The sequence below is a fragment of the Bactrocera dorsalis genome, unplaced genomic scaffold, assembly GCF_023373825.1.
Source record: "Bactrocera dorsalis isolate Fly_Bdor unplaced genomic scaffold, ASM2337382v1 BdCtg324, whole genome shotgun sequence".
In the NCBI taxonomy this organism is placed as follows: domain Eukaryota; kingdom Metazoa; phylum Arthropoda; class Insecta; order Diptera; family Tephritidae; genus Bactrocera; species Bactrocera dorsalis.
The window spans coordinates 6,099-25,000 of record NW_026038375.1 but is presented as its reverse complement, the minus strand read 5'-3'; the positions used below and the strand labels follow the sequence as shown (position 1 = coordinate 25,000).

The following is an 18,902-nucleotide window of genomic DNA, read 5'->3' as shown; positions in this document are numbered from 1 at the left end:
ATTGCCGTTTTTTCGAGATAGCGACATTCGTTTATCAAGAATCAGCGCGAAATTCGAGCCTCTAGACTGGAATACTCCTTTAATACAGTCACAAATCATTATAGTGTTCAGCGATGCAGAGGATATTTGGTATTTTTTAAGTTATGGTATGTAATGTATGAATATAGAATTTATATCTGATATACTGCCGCTTTACTTATTACTTCATTTCATTATTGCCATTTCCAAATTTATCATTCTACAACTACACCGGTGGCACACCAATTAGCACACCCATAGTATTGCTTCTACAAGATAACTATATTTTAGAATTTTTTTTGAAAATTTTCGGGTGGGTTTCAATGATTTTATTTCATAAGAGCTTTTAATTCAAGCCCTCATTTTTATTAGCACACCCTGGCAGCAGAAAATTTTTTAATAAATCGTTTGCGTCTAAGATTATGATTTTTTTGCGAGAATAGCTGTAAGAAAAATTTGTAATAGACAGCAGTGCGAAATATTTAAAATGGAACGTTGCAAGAAAAGTTCTGCGAAAGTTTTATGGTCCTTTGCGCGTTGGCCACGGCGAATATCGCATTCGATGGAACGATGAGCTGTACGAGATATACGACGACATTGACATAGTTCAGCGAATTAAAAGACAGCGGCTAGGTTGGCTAGGTCATGTTGTCCGAATGGACGAAAACACTCCTACTCTGAAAGTATTCGACGCTGTACCCGCCGGGGGAAGCAGAGGAAGAGGAAGACCTCCACTCCGTTGGAAGGACCAGGTGGAGAAGGACCTGGCTACGCTTGGAATATCCAATTGGCGCCACGTAGCGAAAAGAAGAAACGACTGGCGCGCTGTTGTTGACTCGGCTATAATCGCGTAAGCGGTGTCTACGCCAATTAAGAAGAAGAAGGTTGCAAGAGCTCCAGCAAGAGTTCCTGGACGGGAAAAATATTAGTGAAATAAAACAATGCCAGTAGGACTGTTAAACAGCGACTTTTGGAAAAAACGTTTGGGAAATACACACAATAATCGAAATGCGCGATTGGAATTTGTCAGGTTGCATAGGGATTGTCCTCTTTCTTTTTGGAATTCTGTAGTTTGTAGCGACGAATCTAATTTAATTTACACTGATTTGATGGGAGAACTTATGTGCGACGCCCGCCCCTCAAATAAAAAATTCGCCCAAAGTATACAAGGAAGACCGTTAAGTTCGGCGGGAAATTGTTATGGTGTGGGGTTGCTTTACGAAACATGGTGTTGGCCCTATAATGCAAAACAAAGCCAAAAATCACCGTATTTTGGTGGAAGTTTATAGTGAACGATCTAGCAGAGAGCGTACGTGCCAAATGTCATTTGTAGGATATAAAAGTGTTGATTTTGGGTAGAAAGACGAAGAACATAATTTAAAGGCGAGGAACTGGAAGCATTACTTGATGAAGATAGTTGCCAAACACAACGAGACTTCCCAGAATCCGCAAGAAGCAAGAAAATGCGCTATTACTTCCACGAATTCTTAATTAATTAACCAATAATACGCAATCATACTTACATAAATTAAACCAGAATAATATCTGTCCTTGATGTTGTGTAAAACGGAAGCTTCGTTCAGACATGTCAGTTCCGCCATATCTTCGACTTTGTCGAACTTCGGCGGATTCATCTTTTGTATATCATCGCGCAAAACCATAATACGTTTCCCAGTTTCGGCGAGCTCCACTTCAACTTCGTCACCATGTTCGCGTTTAATGCTAGCAGCTACGAATCCCTGTAAAAAATTAAATATTCATTTCTTCAGAACGTCCTATAAAATTGTAAATACAAGTTTATATGAATTTATTTACTTTAAAAATATATATGTATACAAGCATTTAATAGTTGAAAATAATAAAAAATATGGCTTTTTCAACATATTTCCTAATCTGATTTCAAACTCATCCCTAGTAATCAAAACCAATTGGCTTCTCCACAATCTCACACATATTCGTCCACATCTTGAGATATACGATAACGGTCATTTCAAAAGTCAGTAGTGTCTACATCCAACCAATTTAAAATAATTTAAGGGGTAAGTTATTATTATTTATTTATTTTGCACTTTTTTTATTATATTTAACCTGTCATAACGCATCGTAAAATCGTGAAATCATAAATTTTTACAGTTGTTTAAAAAAATTGTTGTTAGATTACATACAAAAATGTGTTTACGCAATAACAATTTTCAACGTTATGTTTTCGCTTCGTCATAACATATAACTTTATGAGACTACATACATATATGAAACCTCTCCTAATTGAATTCTTAATATTTCAAGAATATAGTGTCACATTTTTAATTCGATTGGAGCAAGTTCGACGTTCCGAGTGTTTTTATACCTGTCTTATAAACGTTTGTCATTAGATTTTTAGTGTTCAAAACTTTGAACGGTTTGCCCTTTATAACTTCAAAACTACTGCACCGATCCCTTGAGAATACTTTTTTTGACACGTCCATATGTCGTCAATGCCGTATTTTTATTAATTATCCGAGAACATGTACCATTGGTTTTAATAAAGATATTGTGTTCATCACAACAAATACCCAAAAATCCAATTTTGGACGACTTAATATTCCAAATATTTTAATTTTATTTACGCAATGGATAATTTAGTTTGGGACTTATCTACATATTTGTCATTTAAAGTGCTCCCTTGTTGAAAAAATTTTAAATCATTTTAGAAATCATAAAACATTGAATACAAATATTTTTACTTTTATCATTTTTTTTTTATTTAATGCTTAACTTCATAACACTAATAAACTTTATATAATGGCCACAGGTTCATATTATTTATATCTGCTCACCTAATGTGATTTGTTAGTATTATTTTATTTTCTTCTACATTTTTCAATATTTCAAGAAGGATCTACCATAACCTCTAGGCCTCATAATTAACAACGCTTGATATTTTGTTAAAAAAGAGTTTATAATTTATTGCAATGCAAATATTTTGTAAAAAAAAGACATTATTTTGGCTAGGATTTAGAATAGCATCTCCCGATTTCGTGGTTAAAATATGTATGTACGAATAGAGGGGGTTATCAAGGTTGGGAATGTTTATGAAATGTCCTGAAACCAGTGTCCTTTCATGGGCAAATGAAGTTTTCCAAATAGGTAAAAATCACAGGGTGCCAGATCAGGTGAATGATTAATGGTTAATGGTTTTTTGTCAAAAACACGGCGCATTATCGTGCAACAGGCGCCAGGACCCTGCCTCACGGTATTGTGGTCGAGCACGACGAATGCGTGACAAAAGACGCTTCATAACACCAAGGTAAAACACAGCATTAATCGTTTGGTGTACAATGCCCAAAAGCTACTGTCACTTTTTGATCGATAACATCGATTGTAGTTATTCAATTGTCTTAAAATTTTTACGAAATGTCAACAAGAGATCAAACTTTTTTCTTCATATACCCACCAATAGGTGGCGCCACCAGAAACAGTTATATTTAAAATTAGGGTTGAGGTTGACGCTGAGTTATAATTTTTGAAATATTTTCATTTAAAGATCAAAAATTCAACTATTTAAAGTGCGTGTACCTTTGATTCATAATGAATTTTACATATACTTATATTTTTAACTTTTATATCCACTAACACTTTTTACACATTTAACATTCGTTGAAATCCCTTTATTAGTATAATAAGAAAATGGTTGCTAGGAAGCAAAAAATAAGTGTTACCATATTTAGTAAACGAATAAAAGAAAGATTATACCGTCTATGAAAAATTCAGTATCGTATGATGAGTAACGCAAACCCTTTCAGAACTTCCTTTTTCTTGATAAATCCCGGTATTGGATCGGCCAGAGTTATTTTTGTTGAAGGGCGGCCAAAGTCCTCCAATGCAAAAAGGAGTTCAAATCAAAAGAATCGAAGACACCCCAGTGTTGCACCGACCAGGATTATTTGTTTTAAGCGCGGCCGAAGACCGCCAATGTACATCAATTCCCACGACAGCCGGTTCTACGCACCGGAACGCCTTGCAGCAGGGTTGCTCCGTATCCTCCTGACTCGTGGAGGAATGTTTCTGCTGCGTATGCGCAAAAAGGCTCCATCCAAACTCCACCTCTGTCAGGTGTAATACAAGCAATGGATGGAGCCATCTTAAGACCTGCTCAGCCTTAAGACTCACAGGGAGTGAACCACGCGTTACGTGGCCCCATGTTGCCTACGCAATACTGCGACACAAGCCTCTGCGGCTGTGCAATCTGCACATAGTTCGCGCGCCGCGCCGCCACTCGACCTGAGTGGCCAACAGAGGAGCTTTACGATCAGGAGCTCAAACAGGCAACATAGCTCCCACTCTGCCTTGATGACTCGATCGAGAAGCCTCCTGATTTCGTTTCTGTGGACAACCGTACCTTCATTAACTTTAACAAAGCTAATTGGGTCGGCTTCACAGAATTTACTGAGCGCACCTTCAACGCTCTACCCATTCCTACGGACGTATGCGTTGGCGAACGTCAATTCCGCAAGGTGATCGCAGCAGCTACCGCTCGCTTCATCCCGGCTGGAAGAATAGCGGAAATCCGCACCAATTTCCCAGCCGAAGCAGCCTTACGCCATGCGGATCCCAGGCATCCCCGAATAAGGGATCTCAATTTGGAGATTCGGCGTATGGTAAACCATCATAAGCGGACGAAATGGATGGAGCAACCTCTCCACCGGTATGAGTAAGCTTTGGGCTACTGTCAAAGCTTTGTCTAATCCGAAGAGACATAACGACGGAGTTGAAGTTCAATTCAATGGTCATGTCTCTTCGGACCCGAAGAAGTGCGCGAGCTATTTTAGCCGGCAGTTTACACTGCACACTTCGGTAGAAACGTGTTAACCGACGGCTGCGCAAAATGCCAAACAACTGCGCGCCGGTTACTTTCACCAATGAAGAGGTTCAGAGTGTCATCAAAAAAGCAAAATCATCCAAATCCATTGGCCCTGACGGAATCAACATGCTAATACTAAAGCATCTAGGCTCGAAGGGAGTAAGTTATCTCACCAAGGTCCCCAACCTGTCACTGACCACTCTTCAAATACTCGATGTGTGGAAAATCGAAATAGTGGTCCCACTACTGAAACCTGGGAAACCCGCCAACACAGGGGAATCTTATCGCCCGATAACTTTCCTCTCCCCAGTAGTGAAGACACTTGAGGCCTTGCTACTCCCGACTTTCACTCACCACCTGAGCCTAGCCAGTCACCAGCATGGATTCCAAAAAGTGCACAGCACCACCACAGCACTTAGCGTCATAAACGCCAGATAGTCCGTGGCCTCAACCAGAAACCACCCTGTGAGAGAACGATTCTCGCAGCGTTGGACTTGTCAAAAGCCTTTGACACAGTCAACCACACAACACTACTGCAGGACATAGAAAAAACAACGCTTTCTCCAGGGTTAAAGAGGTGGACCATGAACTATCTGAGCGGTCGTCAGTCATCCGTACTATTTCGAGGTGAAACATCCAAACTGAGAAGAATTAAACAGGGGGTTCCGCAAGGTGGTGTCCTCTCCCCGCTACTGTTTAACTTCTATATCTCGAAACTCCCGCAACAACCAGAGGGAGTTTCCATAACCTCGTACGCAGATGACTGCACGATAATGACGTCGGGCAATGGAATCGATGGCATATGTTCGAAGGTAAACAACTACCTCTTCGACCCCTCTCGTTTCGTCAATGCACGAAACCTCACACTTTCCCCCACCAAATCCACAGCGACCATATTTACAAACTGGACGAAGGAGTATAGAATTGAACTTAATATTGCAGTCGATGGCATCAAAATTCCGACTGTCAATAGCTCTAAGATTTTAGGCGTAACCCTCGGTAGTCTACGCTCCTTCTCTCCCCATACGACCACGATTATCGCCAAGGTACAGAGCCGCAACAAAATCCTCAAGTCGCTAGCCGGCAGCACATGGGGAAAAGACAACGAAACGTTGTTGGCAACTTACAAGGCAATCGGCCGGCCGATCTTCAACTACGCAGCACCAATATGGACGCAGATGAGGAAACTTCAGATCTGCCAGAATACAGCACTCCGGACCACAACGGGATGCCTTTTGATGTCTCCCATTGATCACCTCCACAGTGAGACGCTTATGCTACCTGTAAAGGAGCATAATGAACTACTCTCCAAGCAGTTCCTGCTGGAATGTTTCCGTGGGAATCACCCTTGCAGACAGTCTTTCCTCGACTACGTCGACGACATCGAGCAGTACGCCGACCGGACTTCGGACGCAACTGACTTTCGACAGGTACTGACCGCCATCCACAGTGGAGCCATCAACACCTTCACCGACTCCCTTCCCGTAAATGGCGTTCTTGGAGTCAAACCACCGCCTATAGCAGACGAAGAGCTCCAGTTGCCGCGAGAAACACGAGTGACCCCAGCGCAACTTCGTTCTGGATATTGATCTGCAGGTTAAACTCCTCCCTATCCAGAATCGACCCTGACATACCTAATGTATGTCCTGCATGCAACGAGTCTCCGCATGACACTGGCCACCTCTTTGCATCTTCTACAAACCCCACTCATCTAACACCCTCCTCCTTTTGATCCGACACCGTCGAAACAGCACGTTTCTTGGGCCTCCCGTTAGATGACCTCGACGACAACGCAAACGACCCTTACCATCCTAACGGGGATTAGCTAAGCCGTTAAAACAACAACAACAAAAGCCAATGTACAGAGAAATTCTATGCAAAAAAACTAATAATGTTATTTATTTCCTGCCAGTGGTGTATTATTTGTTTTCTTTATTTAAAAAAACTTTCTGAATAATTTATGAAATATTCGTGTTAGGGCAAAAATATTTTTTTGGTGCATGCCGGTGTTAGGAAGTGTAGGGCAGATAAATGCAAAAAAAAAAGAAAAACATGATAACAACATAGGTAGTAACTAAAAATTTTATTTTCGCACCATTAATAATTACAGAGAATAGGAATATATGTAATGGTTTAAATAGAACAAGCCATTTAGAAACAATACAAAAAAAAAACAATATATTAATTATTGTTGTATAGATATTATGTGCACGAGGCTCACAAAATAAAAAATTATATTAATTTGCATGCTCGCTTTATGTTTTTATTCTTTTTTTAGAACTTAAATAAAAATATTAAAGGAAATAGGAAAATTGATCATCCGAATATAGACAGCAATGAAGGCATTTTCACATTATATTTGTAACATTTTATAGTCGTTGTCAAAAAATTTCGATTTAGAAACAATCATCTTATAAATCTCCGAATTAAATGAACGTTTATCGATTTTTCCTATAGCATATAAGTTTTAAAATTGCAGACATCCAAAACTAAAAGATTTCAAATGAAGGCATTTCTTCTTATCAACTTTTAATATTGCCGGTATAATCTTCAGATTTGTAGAATTCTAACAGTTTGTGTCTCCTTCTCTAATTTAGCATATACATTCAGCGCTAGAACAGTGTTACGATTTGTAATCAATAATACATATGTACATATTTGCAAACCATTAAGAAAACCAGTTTTTATTCACCACACACCCACGAAATTTATCCAAATCGGTTAATAGTAAATTTGTTTATACATAGTGGTGTAATTAAAGACAACTTTTTATACTAATATTATTATTATTACAATTTTCTTAACTACAGTGAACCACGTGATCGAGACCAACATCTCTTTTCATGCAGACTTATTCAAGTCATTGAACTGCTCAAAATGCATATTGTTATAACCATCTGAAATACTGAAGAATCAAAGTCATACTTAAACAAATATATTTAAGAACGTAAGTTAATTTACATCATCATACGTGTACATATTTAGACATACACACATGGTCCAAATAATAAGTACATACACCCGTATGGCATTTATTAACTAATCAATTAACTTTCATTGAGGTTTGGAGAGAATGTTATATTTATTATTATTATTTATATTAATTAAATTCTTTTTCTTTTCACTCTAAAAAGTATTAAATGTACTTATTAATTTGGCCATGTGTTCCATTTTTATGTCAATTGGTAATTCGCAAAGCATTTGCACTTTACAAAAGACAATCGCCCAAAGCAATTTACACATTTGCGTATAGAACGGTCTAAAAAATACCTAGGTATTATGTATTTGTATAGACATATCTACTTGTATGTTGCTACATAAATGAGATACCGCAACTATAATATTTCAACATAGCCAACGCCTTTTAACAATAATGTTTTTTCGGCCGACTTACTACTATAAACTGTGAATACGACCATATTTTTTCTAGCTTTTCTTTAAAGATTATGTTTTTTTTTATTTACTTATAAATTTCCATTTAAAATATGTAGCAATTAGGAATTAAAAATAAATATAAATTGATATCTTATTTTGACTTTTTGTTTTACCAAGGACAGGGAATTGTTGATTTTGCAAGATAAGGCAAATTTCTCATGTTTTATGTACAAAAAATTATATATACATAGTAATTATTTACATATTTGGTTATATCTTCGGCTCGCACTATTTTTTATAAATTAACGTTGTTCAACAAATAAACAGACCTAATAAATTAAAGTAGACTAAGCTGAAGATGTGAAGACTTTAATCAGAATAATTCTTGTGTATTGTTTCGAACTGTTTTGGTAGCGGTTTAAAAATTTTACTAACGGCATAGTTTTGTTTGTATTAAGTTTATATGTCATACATACCTGGTTCTCATGTGGGACCCAAACAAGACGTTTCTGTGTCCATTCAGCTTGAGTTGCTGGATCATTAAATTGGTTCCGTTCGACGGAAAGATATTTCAGTTCGGGATCGTTACGATCGACTTCTTCGGCCATTTTTATAATACTTTTATGAAATGTTATTTCGGCACTTTTAGACAATATCGATTAAGCACTTAAAAGGTTATAAACAGACTAACCTAAAATAAAACAGTTTTGTATAACACGCACAAATATGAAGAAATTATTTTCTGATTAGGGAAAGGTTTAATACAGCATCCCCCGAATTCGCACATAAAATGGGTATGTGCGGATAGACGATGTTCTACAGATTAAGAATTGCATATATGTATATGTAGCCAGAAGAGACTTATAGTTTTCGAGATTTTCGAGTCCAAAACTCACAAAATAAAAAATATATAATCTTAATTTATTATGAGTTCCACTTCTATTATTCAACATTATATACAAAATCACATCACTAAATAGTTTTAGACATTTATTTATTTATAGTGTACAAATAGTTTTGAATCGTAATTAAAGTTTTATAATTTTACGTACATGCAAACAAATAGTAGTATAAGATTAAACTGAAAATATAGAAAACAAATAGTTATAAGACATCCTTGACTTCATTGGCCGAGAGTCGCAAAAATAACTCTGGTCGATCCAACACCGGGTGTCTACAGTTCTTTAGCGTCGAACTAATTTCGGTATTCACAAAAATAACTCTGGTAGTGGGATATTCACAATTTTTCGCGTCAATCCTCTTTCTGCATTTAAAATAAATAACCCCGGTCTATCCAACAATGGCGTTCTCTAATTTCTTTCCATTCGAACTACTTCACCGAAAGCGCCTCAAAAAAATTCATATTTATCAAGAGAAGGAAAGTACTAAAAGATTTTACATAAGCCAACAAACGATTCCGGATTTTGTATTTTTCTTTTTTTACTTTTGTCCATTTGCAAAATATCAATATGGTAACACTTATTATATGTTTGTAAATAAGTCAAATTTGAGAATACTTTAATTACGATTTATACTATTTGTGCATTATTTATTAATAAATATGTAAATGTGAAATTTCTATTTAATGCATATAAGTGTTAGTGAATAAAATATTAATTAATATAAGTGTAAATTTCCTTAATACATAGAAAGATTACATATCTTAAGTTATGACTTTTAGACTGATATAATCTCGTGCTGCTTTATGTATATATTTCCTGGATAAATTTTAACCCGATTTCGAGGTTAAAATAGGTATGTGCGGATTTGCATTTGAAGTTCAAAAACTAAATTATTTAAACCGCGTGTTTTCCCCGATTTAAAATGAATTTTTTAATACCCCACATTAGTTATTCGCATAGGATGCCTTTCTGCACTTCAAAAAAATAACCCTGGTCGGACCCACACCTGGGCGTGTTAAGTTCTTTCGCGTTGGGGGCCCTCAGCCGCGCTTCAAAAAAAAATAACCCTAGTCAATCCGACACCGAGATTTATAAAGATAAAAATTAAGAAAGATTTTATATTACTCATTTCTAATGACTTCATAATCGCTCTATTGTCTTATTTTTATTCCATTATGTACAAAATATGGTAACACGAATCTTTTGTTTCTTTACAACCATTTTCTTATCGTATGAATAAATGGATCTCAACTAACGTTTAATATGGAATTAAAGTTATTTTTACACTATTTAATATAAAATAAATAGTTAGAAACGAATAAGTGAAGTGTTAGTGGATATACTATAAATGTTAAAAATGTAAGTGTAAAATTAATTATAAATCGGAGAAACAAGCGCTTTAAATAGTGGATTTTTTGAACTTTAAATGCAAATATCTCAAAAACCATATGTCAGCGGCAACTATATACATTTTTTTTTCTTGATCTGGAGGCCCCATTTTAACTTCGAAATTGGGGGATGCTTTTCTAAATCCCAGCCTATTTTTCATAATCTGGAGTACAACATTCTATCGCCCATACCAATTTTATGTCGAAATACGGGGATGCTATAGTAAAACCCAGCAGTTCCGAGGATTGTTTATTTAAGCGAAAGAATTTAATCAAATTAAATAAAACACATCACATAATTACAAGATTCTGAAAAAATTCTTCATTCCTCTTTTTTACATAAAAAAGATGAAATGTTTGTTATTAATTCACCGTATCTGAAAGGGAAATTGCTTGCAGAGTTTGGTCAGACAGATGGCATTTTTTAATTTTTGAATAACTAAAAATGCATTTAAGACGTACTTAATGCAAAAAAATTTAATCACGACTGTAATCTGGGCATATGAAGCAAATGTAGTACATATATACTGATGTTTGTGTAATACCGTTGGTTGCACACAAGGTTTGCACTTCACAATTTATTCGTATTCTTTATTACATTTACATTCGCTTTTTTTAAATTAAGTACCGCACGTTTGTACATACGAATGAACGTTTAACCGCTTTAATAATTGTATATTAACTGTTTGTGTTGAGTGTCTTAGAATGTTGATAAAAAAGAAAATTCCGATAGATTTAAATTCCACGACACTTTAATCCTTTCTTTGGAGATTTTTAAAATATTTAACTCCACTCCTTAATTCAACACATACTTTCCCACGTTGTTCCACTTTCGTTAAACGACTTCTCAATTACTCTACTCTCAAACGACTACGACCGGCTTCTTTCTTCCAATCGAATATCTACCAGCAAAGCAGTGTTGCATCTTAGTCACCCTTTTTATTTAATTATTCGCGCAATGCTATGAACAAATGCCAACACACATTCTCAAAACTCAACACCTTATCTCAAATATTAATGTAAATGCTATATTTTATCAAATTGCTAATGTACACAAAAACTGAACATTTTCAATATTTAAAGTTTGAAGCTACTAATTATTACAAACTTGTAACTGTCTACTTTGTTCAATTACTTTTACTCATCTACGCATTCCAATCAAGTTTCTCTTTGTCATCACTACGACTTGTTCATAGCTCACTTGCATCACCATCTAAATTTTCCCAATACCTACTTAAAACACTATCACTTTACACTCCACAAATACTAAATATAAAGATTTATATGTTTGGAATTTTTTGTACACAATTTATCACTTAAACTAAAACCTTTTTTCCAATACGGCAGAAAACACGTAGAAACGAACACCTTTACGGGCGGATTTCGTTAAGTTTTATGTTTGTGCGATGGCTGACTAATTCGCTAGGGTTGCATTTCACGCCACTTACATTTTTGAGCAAATATAACGCAACAAAATATTACCCAAATTTTTGGAAAATTACAGACAGATAACTCCTCTAATGTCATGCAAATGCACTTCTTTAGTGTATAAAGAATTTTTGTGGCAATTTTTGGGAAACTTTCAACCTATATTTTCTTCAAATATTAACTATTAGTATATTAGTGTATATATCTTTATAATATATATGTATGAGTATTTTCTGGTTCTGTTGTACTATGAAACTATGGATGTTCGATTCGTTTTTATGGTCTTCTCCTGCTATTTTCAGTAGGTGTAACTGTGTATTTTACACACTATCAGATCATACTTATGTACACAGGAAAATCGGTTAGTATTGTCAATTGAAAAAATAAACCTGAATAGAGGTATCTAATGCGGCTGTTCGGTAGTTAAACGGTGACTTAACCGCTAATTGGATAACAGAGCCACAACTATTGCCGACTATTGACAAAATTTTTTTCCAAGTAGCATCGAGCATTTGCTGGCTTGAAACATAAAAATTATTTACTCAACTTTTGGCAAACAAAAGCAATATGCCGACTCAATTGGCAATATTGACAGCAATGAAATATCAAGACAACATCTATTTTTACGGGGTGGATTCCATCGTTGTGAGGTGAGTTCTCCGGTTGAAAATTTACAACTATTCGTCATTGTTTGATCAGGGAACATAAAACAATTCAAAAATAAGAAAACAATTGACGATCTCTGGCTTAGTTTTCTGGCGGACCAGGGAACATCAAATAATGAGAAGGTGCAAATTGAACTATGTGTGATGCTCGATTGGACGGCTAACAGAACCGAAAAACTTCAAGTTGGGAGTTCACCATATTCCCTGCAACTTAGCAGTAATAAGTAAAAGACGAACAATAAGTTTACTATTGATATAAAACTATTTTTGCACTATATAATGTAAAATGAGGGTGTACGAACGAATTAGTCAAGTTGTAGTTTATATAATTGCAATATATAAGTGTAAAATTAATTTAAAAATCTAAAAAAATACATACTTCAAATAGTGTTATTTTTCAATTTTAAACGCAATATCTTGAAAACTAAGTTCACGTGGCTATAACTATATATATTATTGATCTGGAGAACCTCCTCTATCCGGCCATACCCATTTTATTTCCGAAATCTTAAGATGGTATACTAAAATTTTCCCTTACTTTTTTTGAAATAGAAATATCTTATTTATTCTACGGAAATGCCTTTTCGTATGACGTTTTCTTTGTAAAGACAAATCGGCAAACGAATGTTATCGCATAGAGATATTAATAAAAACACTGTGTGAATACGATATTAGTCAGAATAAATGTATGTTGGTAGTGCCACAGGGAGACGTTGTAATTTATTGTGCATAGCAAATGCAAGTGGTTTCCCCGGTATGTGGACATATATTAAAAAAAATCGGTTTTGACGCGGTTAACATAATTAATTCATTGATTGTATCAAATTGTTATTGTTTAGTTTTAACCGACAGCAAAAATACTATTTTTTTTAAGGATTGTTATTTGTAGACATGAAATTACAATAGTGTACTTCAAATTGGAAAGATAAGCGGGGTGGGATTGGACTTCTAAAGCTAACGGGAACGCCTACTGAAAACTTGCGACGACAAAACTTTAAAAACAAATCGGACATTCTTATCCTCATAGTCCAAATTACTTATTAAAAACACATATATTGTACAAATAAATACACTAATATGCTAATAGTCAATATTTGAAGAAAAACTTGGTTTAAAGTGCGCAACAAAATGTCTGCCAAAATAAATGACACGCCCACACCGCAAGAGATGACGTCAGCTGCAACATCGCTGTTGTTACCAACTGCTATAAGTGGGAGTGATGGTAATGTAGATATAATTATAATTTTACCACAAATAAACTCCTATTTTCATTGATTCCAGGATTAAGATCCGAGATAAAGCATGAACCTCCCGAAGATATCGATGATCGCCCAGCAAGTATTTTAAAGTTTCAAAACGTTAGCAATACAAATCCCAATGAACGTACAGATAGTCCTAAAATTCGTCTTACACCAACAATAAAGCTGATGCCCATACCAAATCCGGTAGATCCCAAACGAAGGTTTGCTTGTCCGTATGAAAATTGCACAAAAAGTTATGGAAAGAGTTCTCACTTACGTTCACATTTAACCTGGCATACTGGCATCAAACCTTTTGTTTGTTCACAACAAAACTGTGGTAAAGGATTTACTAGATCCGATGAGCTTAATCGTCACGTGAGAACGCATACGGGAGAAAAACCGTTTGAATGTATACAGGTTGGAAATTTATAATTTAAATTTTAACATTTTATATTTGATTTGCGTTTTCACAGTGCACAAAGAAATTCTCTCGTAGTGACCATCTCACGAAACACCTTGCTACTCATGCTAAACAGATGCAAAATTGTTCTAAAAAAGTACGAGTAAAAGAAGAGGGAAATCGTTCCAAAAAGGGATGTTATTTGAATGAATCGTCTGATTCGAAAAATAGCTTTGATGATTCAGATTTTCCTAACGAAACGGAAGAATATAGCAAAGGGATGCATTTTATGGCAGCTCTAATTGAAAACAGCGGTCAGTCTAAAGATGTAACGTCTGAAGCGAAAGTTAAACAAGTGTCTGAAAAACTTACGTCTGATAGCTTATTGGATCACAAACCTATAAAAATAAAACTAGAACGACCGGAAAATAGCGAGGAGTATCATATAGTGCCACCCGAAACAGCTGAACAAAGAAAACAAAATTCCTCAGTTTTGGTCCCGGAAGATCAAATGTCTTCTGAATTCGTGACACATACAATCAAAAAGCAAAATTCCAATACGATGGAACAACATTTAACAATGCTATCTGGGCATGCTGCATTTATAGGGTGGTCCCAATTGGGAAAAGATACTTCGGAAGATTTAATTGATCCCCACCGTCCATGTCGGTGCAACCTTTGTAAAAAGTCATTTAAACGACAGGATGATCTCAATCGTCACCTTCGCACACACACTGGAGAGAAACCTTTTATATGCATAGAATGTGAGCGACGGTTCATGCGTAGTGATCATTTAAAAAAACATATTAAAACTCATACTAAATGTCGGTAGTTACGTTAAGTAAATGGTAAACGTATGTTATATGGATAAAAAAAATATAAATGCATAATAATAAATGAGTTATACAATCTAAAATATTTGGATGGTTATTATGTAATCGACGAGTTTCTTTCGCAACGTGAGCAATAAGTGAAAATATTATTGAGATTTCCAAAATTTTACAACTTGCCATACATATAACGCGTACAGAAATCCTTACAAAGACTTCCTTTAGTGTGGAAATCGTAATCATTCATTAGAAAAAATATACATATATATATCCCAAGTAATGTTTCAAATTCCACCAGTCGCATACAATTGTATATATATTTCTACATCCATGCAAATGCAAACGTACAACTTTTGCGATAAAGTATTAATGCTTTAATTCCAGGATAAACGGTGCAATCATAAGTTGTGTGTATAAAGTAAAATATATATATAAAGTAAGAGTTATATATTGATCTCGGATATCACATTGTTAAAAACATTTATCCGCAAAATACTGAATCGTTTATTAATTGAAAATTTGGGTATTATTTAAAAATTATATAGCTTACTCAACTTTTTAATATTTTAATGACTGTTGTCAAAATTAATGTGTATATAGTTTATTTTTATTATATTTAAAAACTTTTATTATAATGTATTTATAAAGTTATCTACAAATATACAGTTGTGCACAAAAAAAGAAGTAATCACATGTACGAAACAAAACTTTAAATTATTATCAAGAAAAACATTTGTTTGTGTCAAAATTTGTACATAACATATTCACCAATGATGTATTAAAATATATGCTAAATAAATTGGAAAATCTAGTTCCATATAAAAATAGGATAATACTACGAAGTATGACAATTTTCATTTTAAAATGGTTTCAAACCTTTACAACCTACCTTCATTCAATAACATCGGCTTTTTTAGCAGATCACCACACTTCCTGGTAACAACCAACCCTGTTGTTGTTGTAACGTGCTGTTTCGAAAGAGTTTGACCATAGGGAGAGGGGTGCCAGATATGTGGGGTTAGCTGGACATGTTGTTGTTTTAACGGTATCTAGTCCACGTTAGGATGGTAAGGGTCATTTGCATTGTCGTCGACGTCATCTAACGGGAGGCCCATGAAACGTGCTGTTTCGACGGGGTCGGAACAAAGGGTTTTAGATGAGTGGGGTTTGTAGGACATGCAAAGAGGTGATCAGTATCATGCGGAGACTCGTTGCATGCAGGATAGCCGGTTCTACGCACCGGAATTGACTCGGATTTCATCCGACCAAGGGTTGGATCGGTGAGTACTAATTTGTGTTAGCTGGACATGAGAATAGGTGGTTAGAGTCATCCGAGGACTCGTTGCATGCTGGACATGTATTGGGTATGTTGGGGTCGATTTTGAATAAGTAGGAGTTCAGCCTGCAACATTGTCCAGAATGAAGCTGCGATTCTCGCGGTAACTCCAGCTCGTCGTCTGCAATGGGTGGTGGTTTGACTTCAAGTACGCCTTTCACTGAGAGGGAACGGAGAAGGTGTTTAAGGCTCCATTGCGGTCAGTGCATGTCTGAACTATGTGGCGCCGAAGTCTGGTTGGCGTATTGTCTTATGTCGTAGTTAAGGAAAGATCACTTGATGTTTCTAGGTGACGGTTCTGGAGTGCAGTGTTCTGACATTCACTGCATCTATTTTTTTCCGACTCTTCCCGCAGTCGTATGACGAGTGAAGGAGCACAAACTGTCCAGTGTCATTCCTAAAATCTTAGGGAATTTTAAAGTCCTCTATTGCAATATTAAGGTCAAATCTGTACTCCTTCGTCTAGTTTGTGAAGAAGTGAGAAAGGCCAGAGAGATAGCTGTTTACTTTTGAGGACATGTCAAGTCAAACAATACGAGGATCGTCCTCTCACAGGCTGATTTTTGGTTGAGGTCATGAACTATCTGGGCGTTTATGACGCCAAGTGCTGTGTGGCTGTGTACTTTGCGGAAGCCATGCAAGTGGTTTGCAAGACTTAAGTTGGTAGTGAATGTTAGGAGTAGCAAGGCCTCAAGTGTCTTCACTATTGAAGAAAGGAGAGTTATCTCGCGATAAGAACCTTTTTTTTCCAAGAGTGGCTAGCGACAAGTTGAGGACTTTGTTGAGGTAGCTTATTCCAACAGGGTAAATGGATTAAATCATTTTGCTTTATCGATGACACTACGCACCTCCTCATCGGTGAAAGTAAGAGGTGCGCAGTATGGCTATGTTCGTAAATGCATCATGACTTGCAGCATAAGCAACAGTAGCAACACTGCAAGTTTGACGTTTGATACTTCTTATACAATTTTTGACAATTTGCAGATACATTTGTTTGCATTTTTGAACGCGTATAATACTAAAATGGAAATTTTGCTGAATCTAACACCAGACGAAATTTGTGAGCAAAGAAATGATAGATTTTCTTTAAATTTAAGAAAAAGAAGGGTATTGAAGAAATCATTTATTAAAACAATAAAGTCGTGTGGGCGATGTTGACAGTACCAAATCCAAAGAGGCTTGCAAATTTGCTATTGGTGGAGTAATTGAGTGCCTTGTACCATACCTCCAGTATGTAGCTTCTCGACCGGAAGAATTATTTCTTTTCTTAATGCGCTTGTACGTTACCAAAAGATTTAAGAATTTTCTCTGCGCAGTGGTGCTGTCAAGTCTTATATGTGGATTTACATTTTTAACTTCGGTCACAACTTTCTTCCATAATACATTTTTTTCCTTCTCGTCCTCCATATTCAACCGTACTCTCAGCAATAACTGTGTCTCCGCATTACTGAGATTTTCTTTAAAAATTTAAAAATAATAATTTATACAATTATTATTAACATAATTTAACTAAATTTCAATACAAAAATTAAAATAAAACAGTTTTGCACTTACTTTTCGTCAGACATCGTAGTTAAATGCAGTAAACAATTTTTTGAAAGAAATTATGAGTGACAGCTGATAGAAGTGTTGTCTTTTTGAACGCTTGATTATTGCAGTGCTGCAATATTGGCATTTCTGAACGTTCTGTTTGTTATGGAATCGTCATGATGCGCGTCATGATGCATTTACGAACATAGCCTATTTTGGCATTTTACACAGCCGTTGCTTAAATTTGTTTACCGAAGGGTGCAGTGTGAGTTGTCGGCTAAAATATATTGCACACTTCTTTGAGTCCGAAGAGGCATGGTCATTGAATTGAGTTTCAACTTGGTCATCATGTCTGTTCGGGTTTGGTCGTGAGACTTCAGGTGATCTATCGATTTTATTCGCTTATGCCAGTTTACCATTTGCCGAATCTCCAAACTGAGATCATATATTCGGAGATCAAAGAGATCGCCACGGCGTAGGGTGTCGCGCTCCTTAGCTAAAACTGCTGCTTCGTCTAGGAAATTGGGGCGGAGTTCTACGATTATTCCAGCCGTAATGAAGCGAGCGGGAGCAGCTGCGACGTTGCCAATTAGCTTTATTCGTCATTCATTGTACACAATGATGCGCGTTATAGTCGCCTGGTACCAAACGTTGGTGAAAACACGAAGTAGAACATCTAAGTAAATGTAACTGAGGGTATATATTAAAGATTTAGTAGTAGCAGTGGCGTAGCTACAACTTTGGGCGCCCGGGGCCCCCTTTTATCGACCTACCTACAAGTTTCATTAGGTGATTCGAGCAAAAGTGAATTTTTACAAAATATCTTCGATATTAAGTATAAAAAATTTAGGAACTAGAAGCCACGCAAATTCTGAAATTCCAAAATTCTCACAATACGGTTTTTGAGGAAATTGATAGTAAATTTACAAGACATCTTATTAAAAGCCAT

The 18,902-nt window shown here is 35.9% G+C and overlaps 2 protein-coding genes and 1 long non-coding RNA gene across 3 annotated transcripts; 1 reads left to right on the top strand and 2 right to left on the bottom strand.

Annotated features, from left to right (window-relative positions):
* Positions 1-1,541: 1,541 nt before the first annotated feature.
* Positions 1,542-11,914, bottom strand: LOC125780250 (myosin heavy chain, non-muscle-like; the record flags this gene model as incomplete). Its single annotated transcript, XM_049462178.1, is given in 3 exon segments — positions 1,542-1,757; positions 8,710-8,924; positions 11,758-11,914. Coding segments are annotated over 2 exon segments (348 nt in total), but the record flags the coding sequence as incomplete, so codon positions are not given.
* A 1,408-nt stretch (positions 11,915-13,322) lies between these two features.
* LOC105229419 (oocyte zinc finger protein XlCOF8.4) lies at positions 13,323-15,929 on the top strand. The gene is made up of 3 exons (XM_011209705.4): positions 13,323-13,838; positions 13,898-14,274; positions 14,331-15,929. Exons 1-3 carry the CDS (start codon positions 13,745-13,747, stop codon positions 15,087-15,089), a joined length of 1,230 nt encoding a protein of 409 aa, XP_011208007.1. The 5' UTR covers positions 13,323-13,744; the 3' UTR covers positions 15,090-15,929.
* A 1,604-nt stretch (positions 15,930-17,533) lies between these two features.
* On the bottom strand, positions 17,534-18,690 carry LOC125780251 (uncharacterized). The gene is made up of 2 exons (XR_007423687.1): positions 17,978-18,690; positions 17,534-17,880 (listed from the first exon to the last, which is right to left on the bottom strand). It is a non-coding gene; the product is annotated as an uncharacterized LOC125780251 (long non-coding RNA).
* Positions 18,691-18,902: the final 212 nt, after the last annotated feature.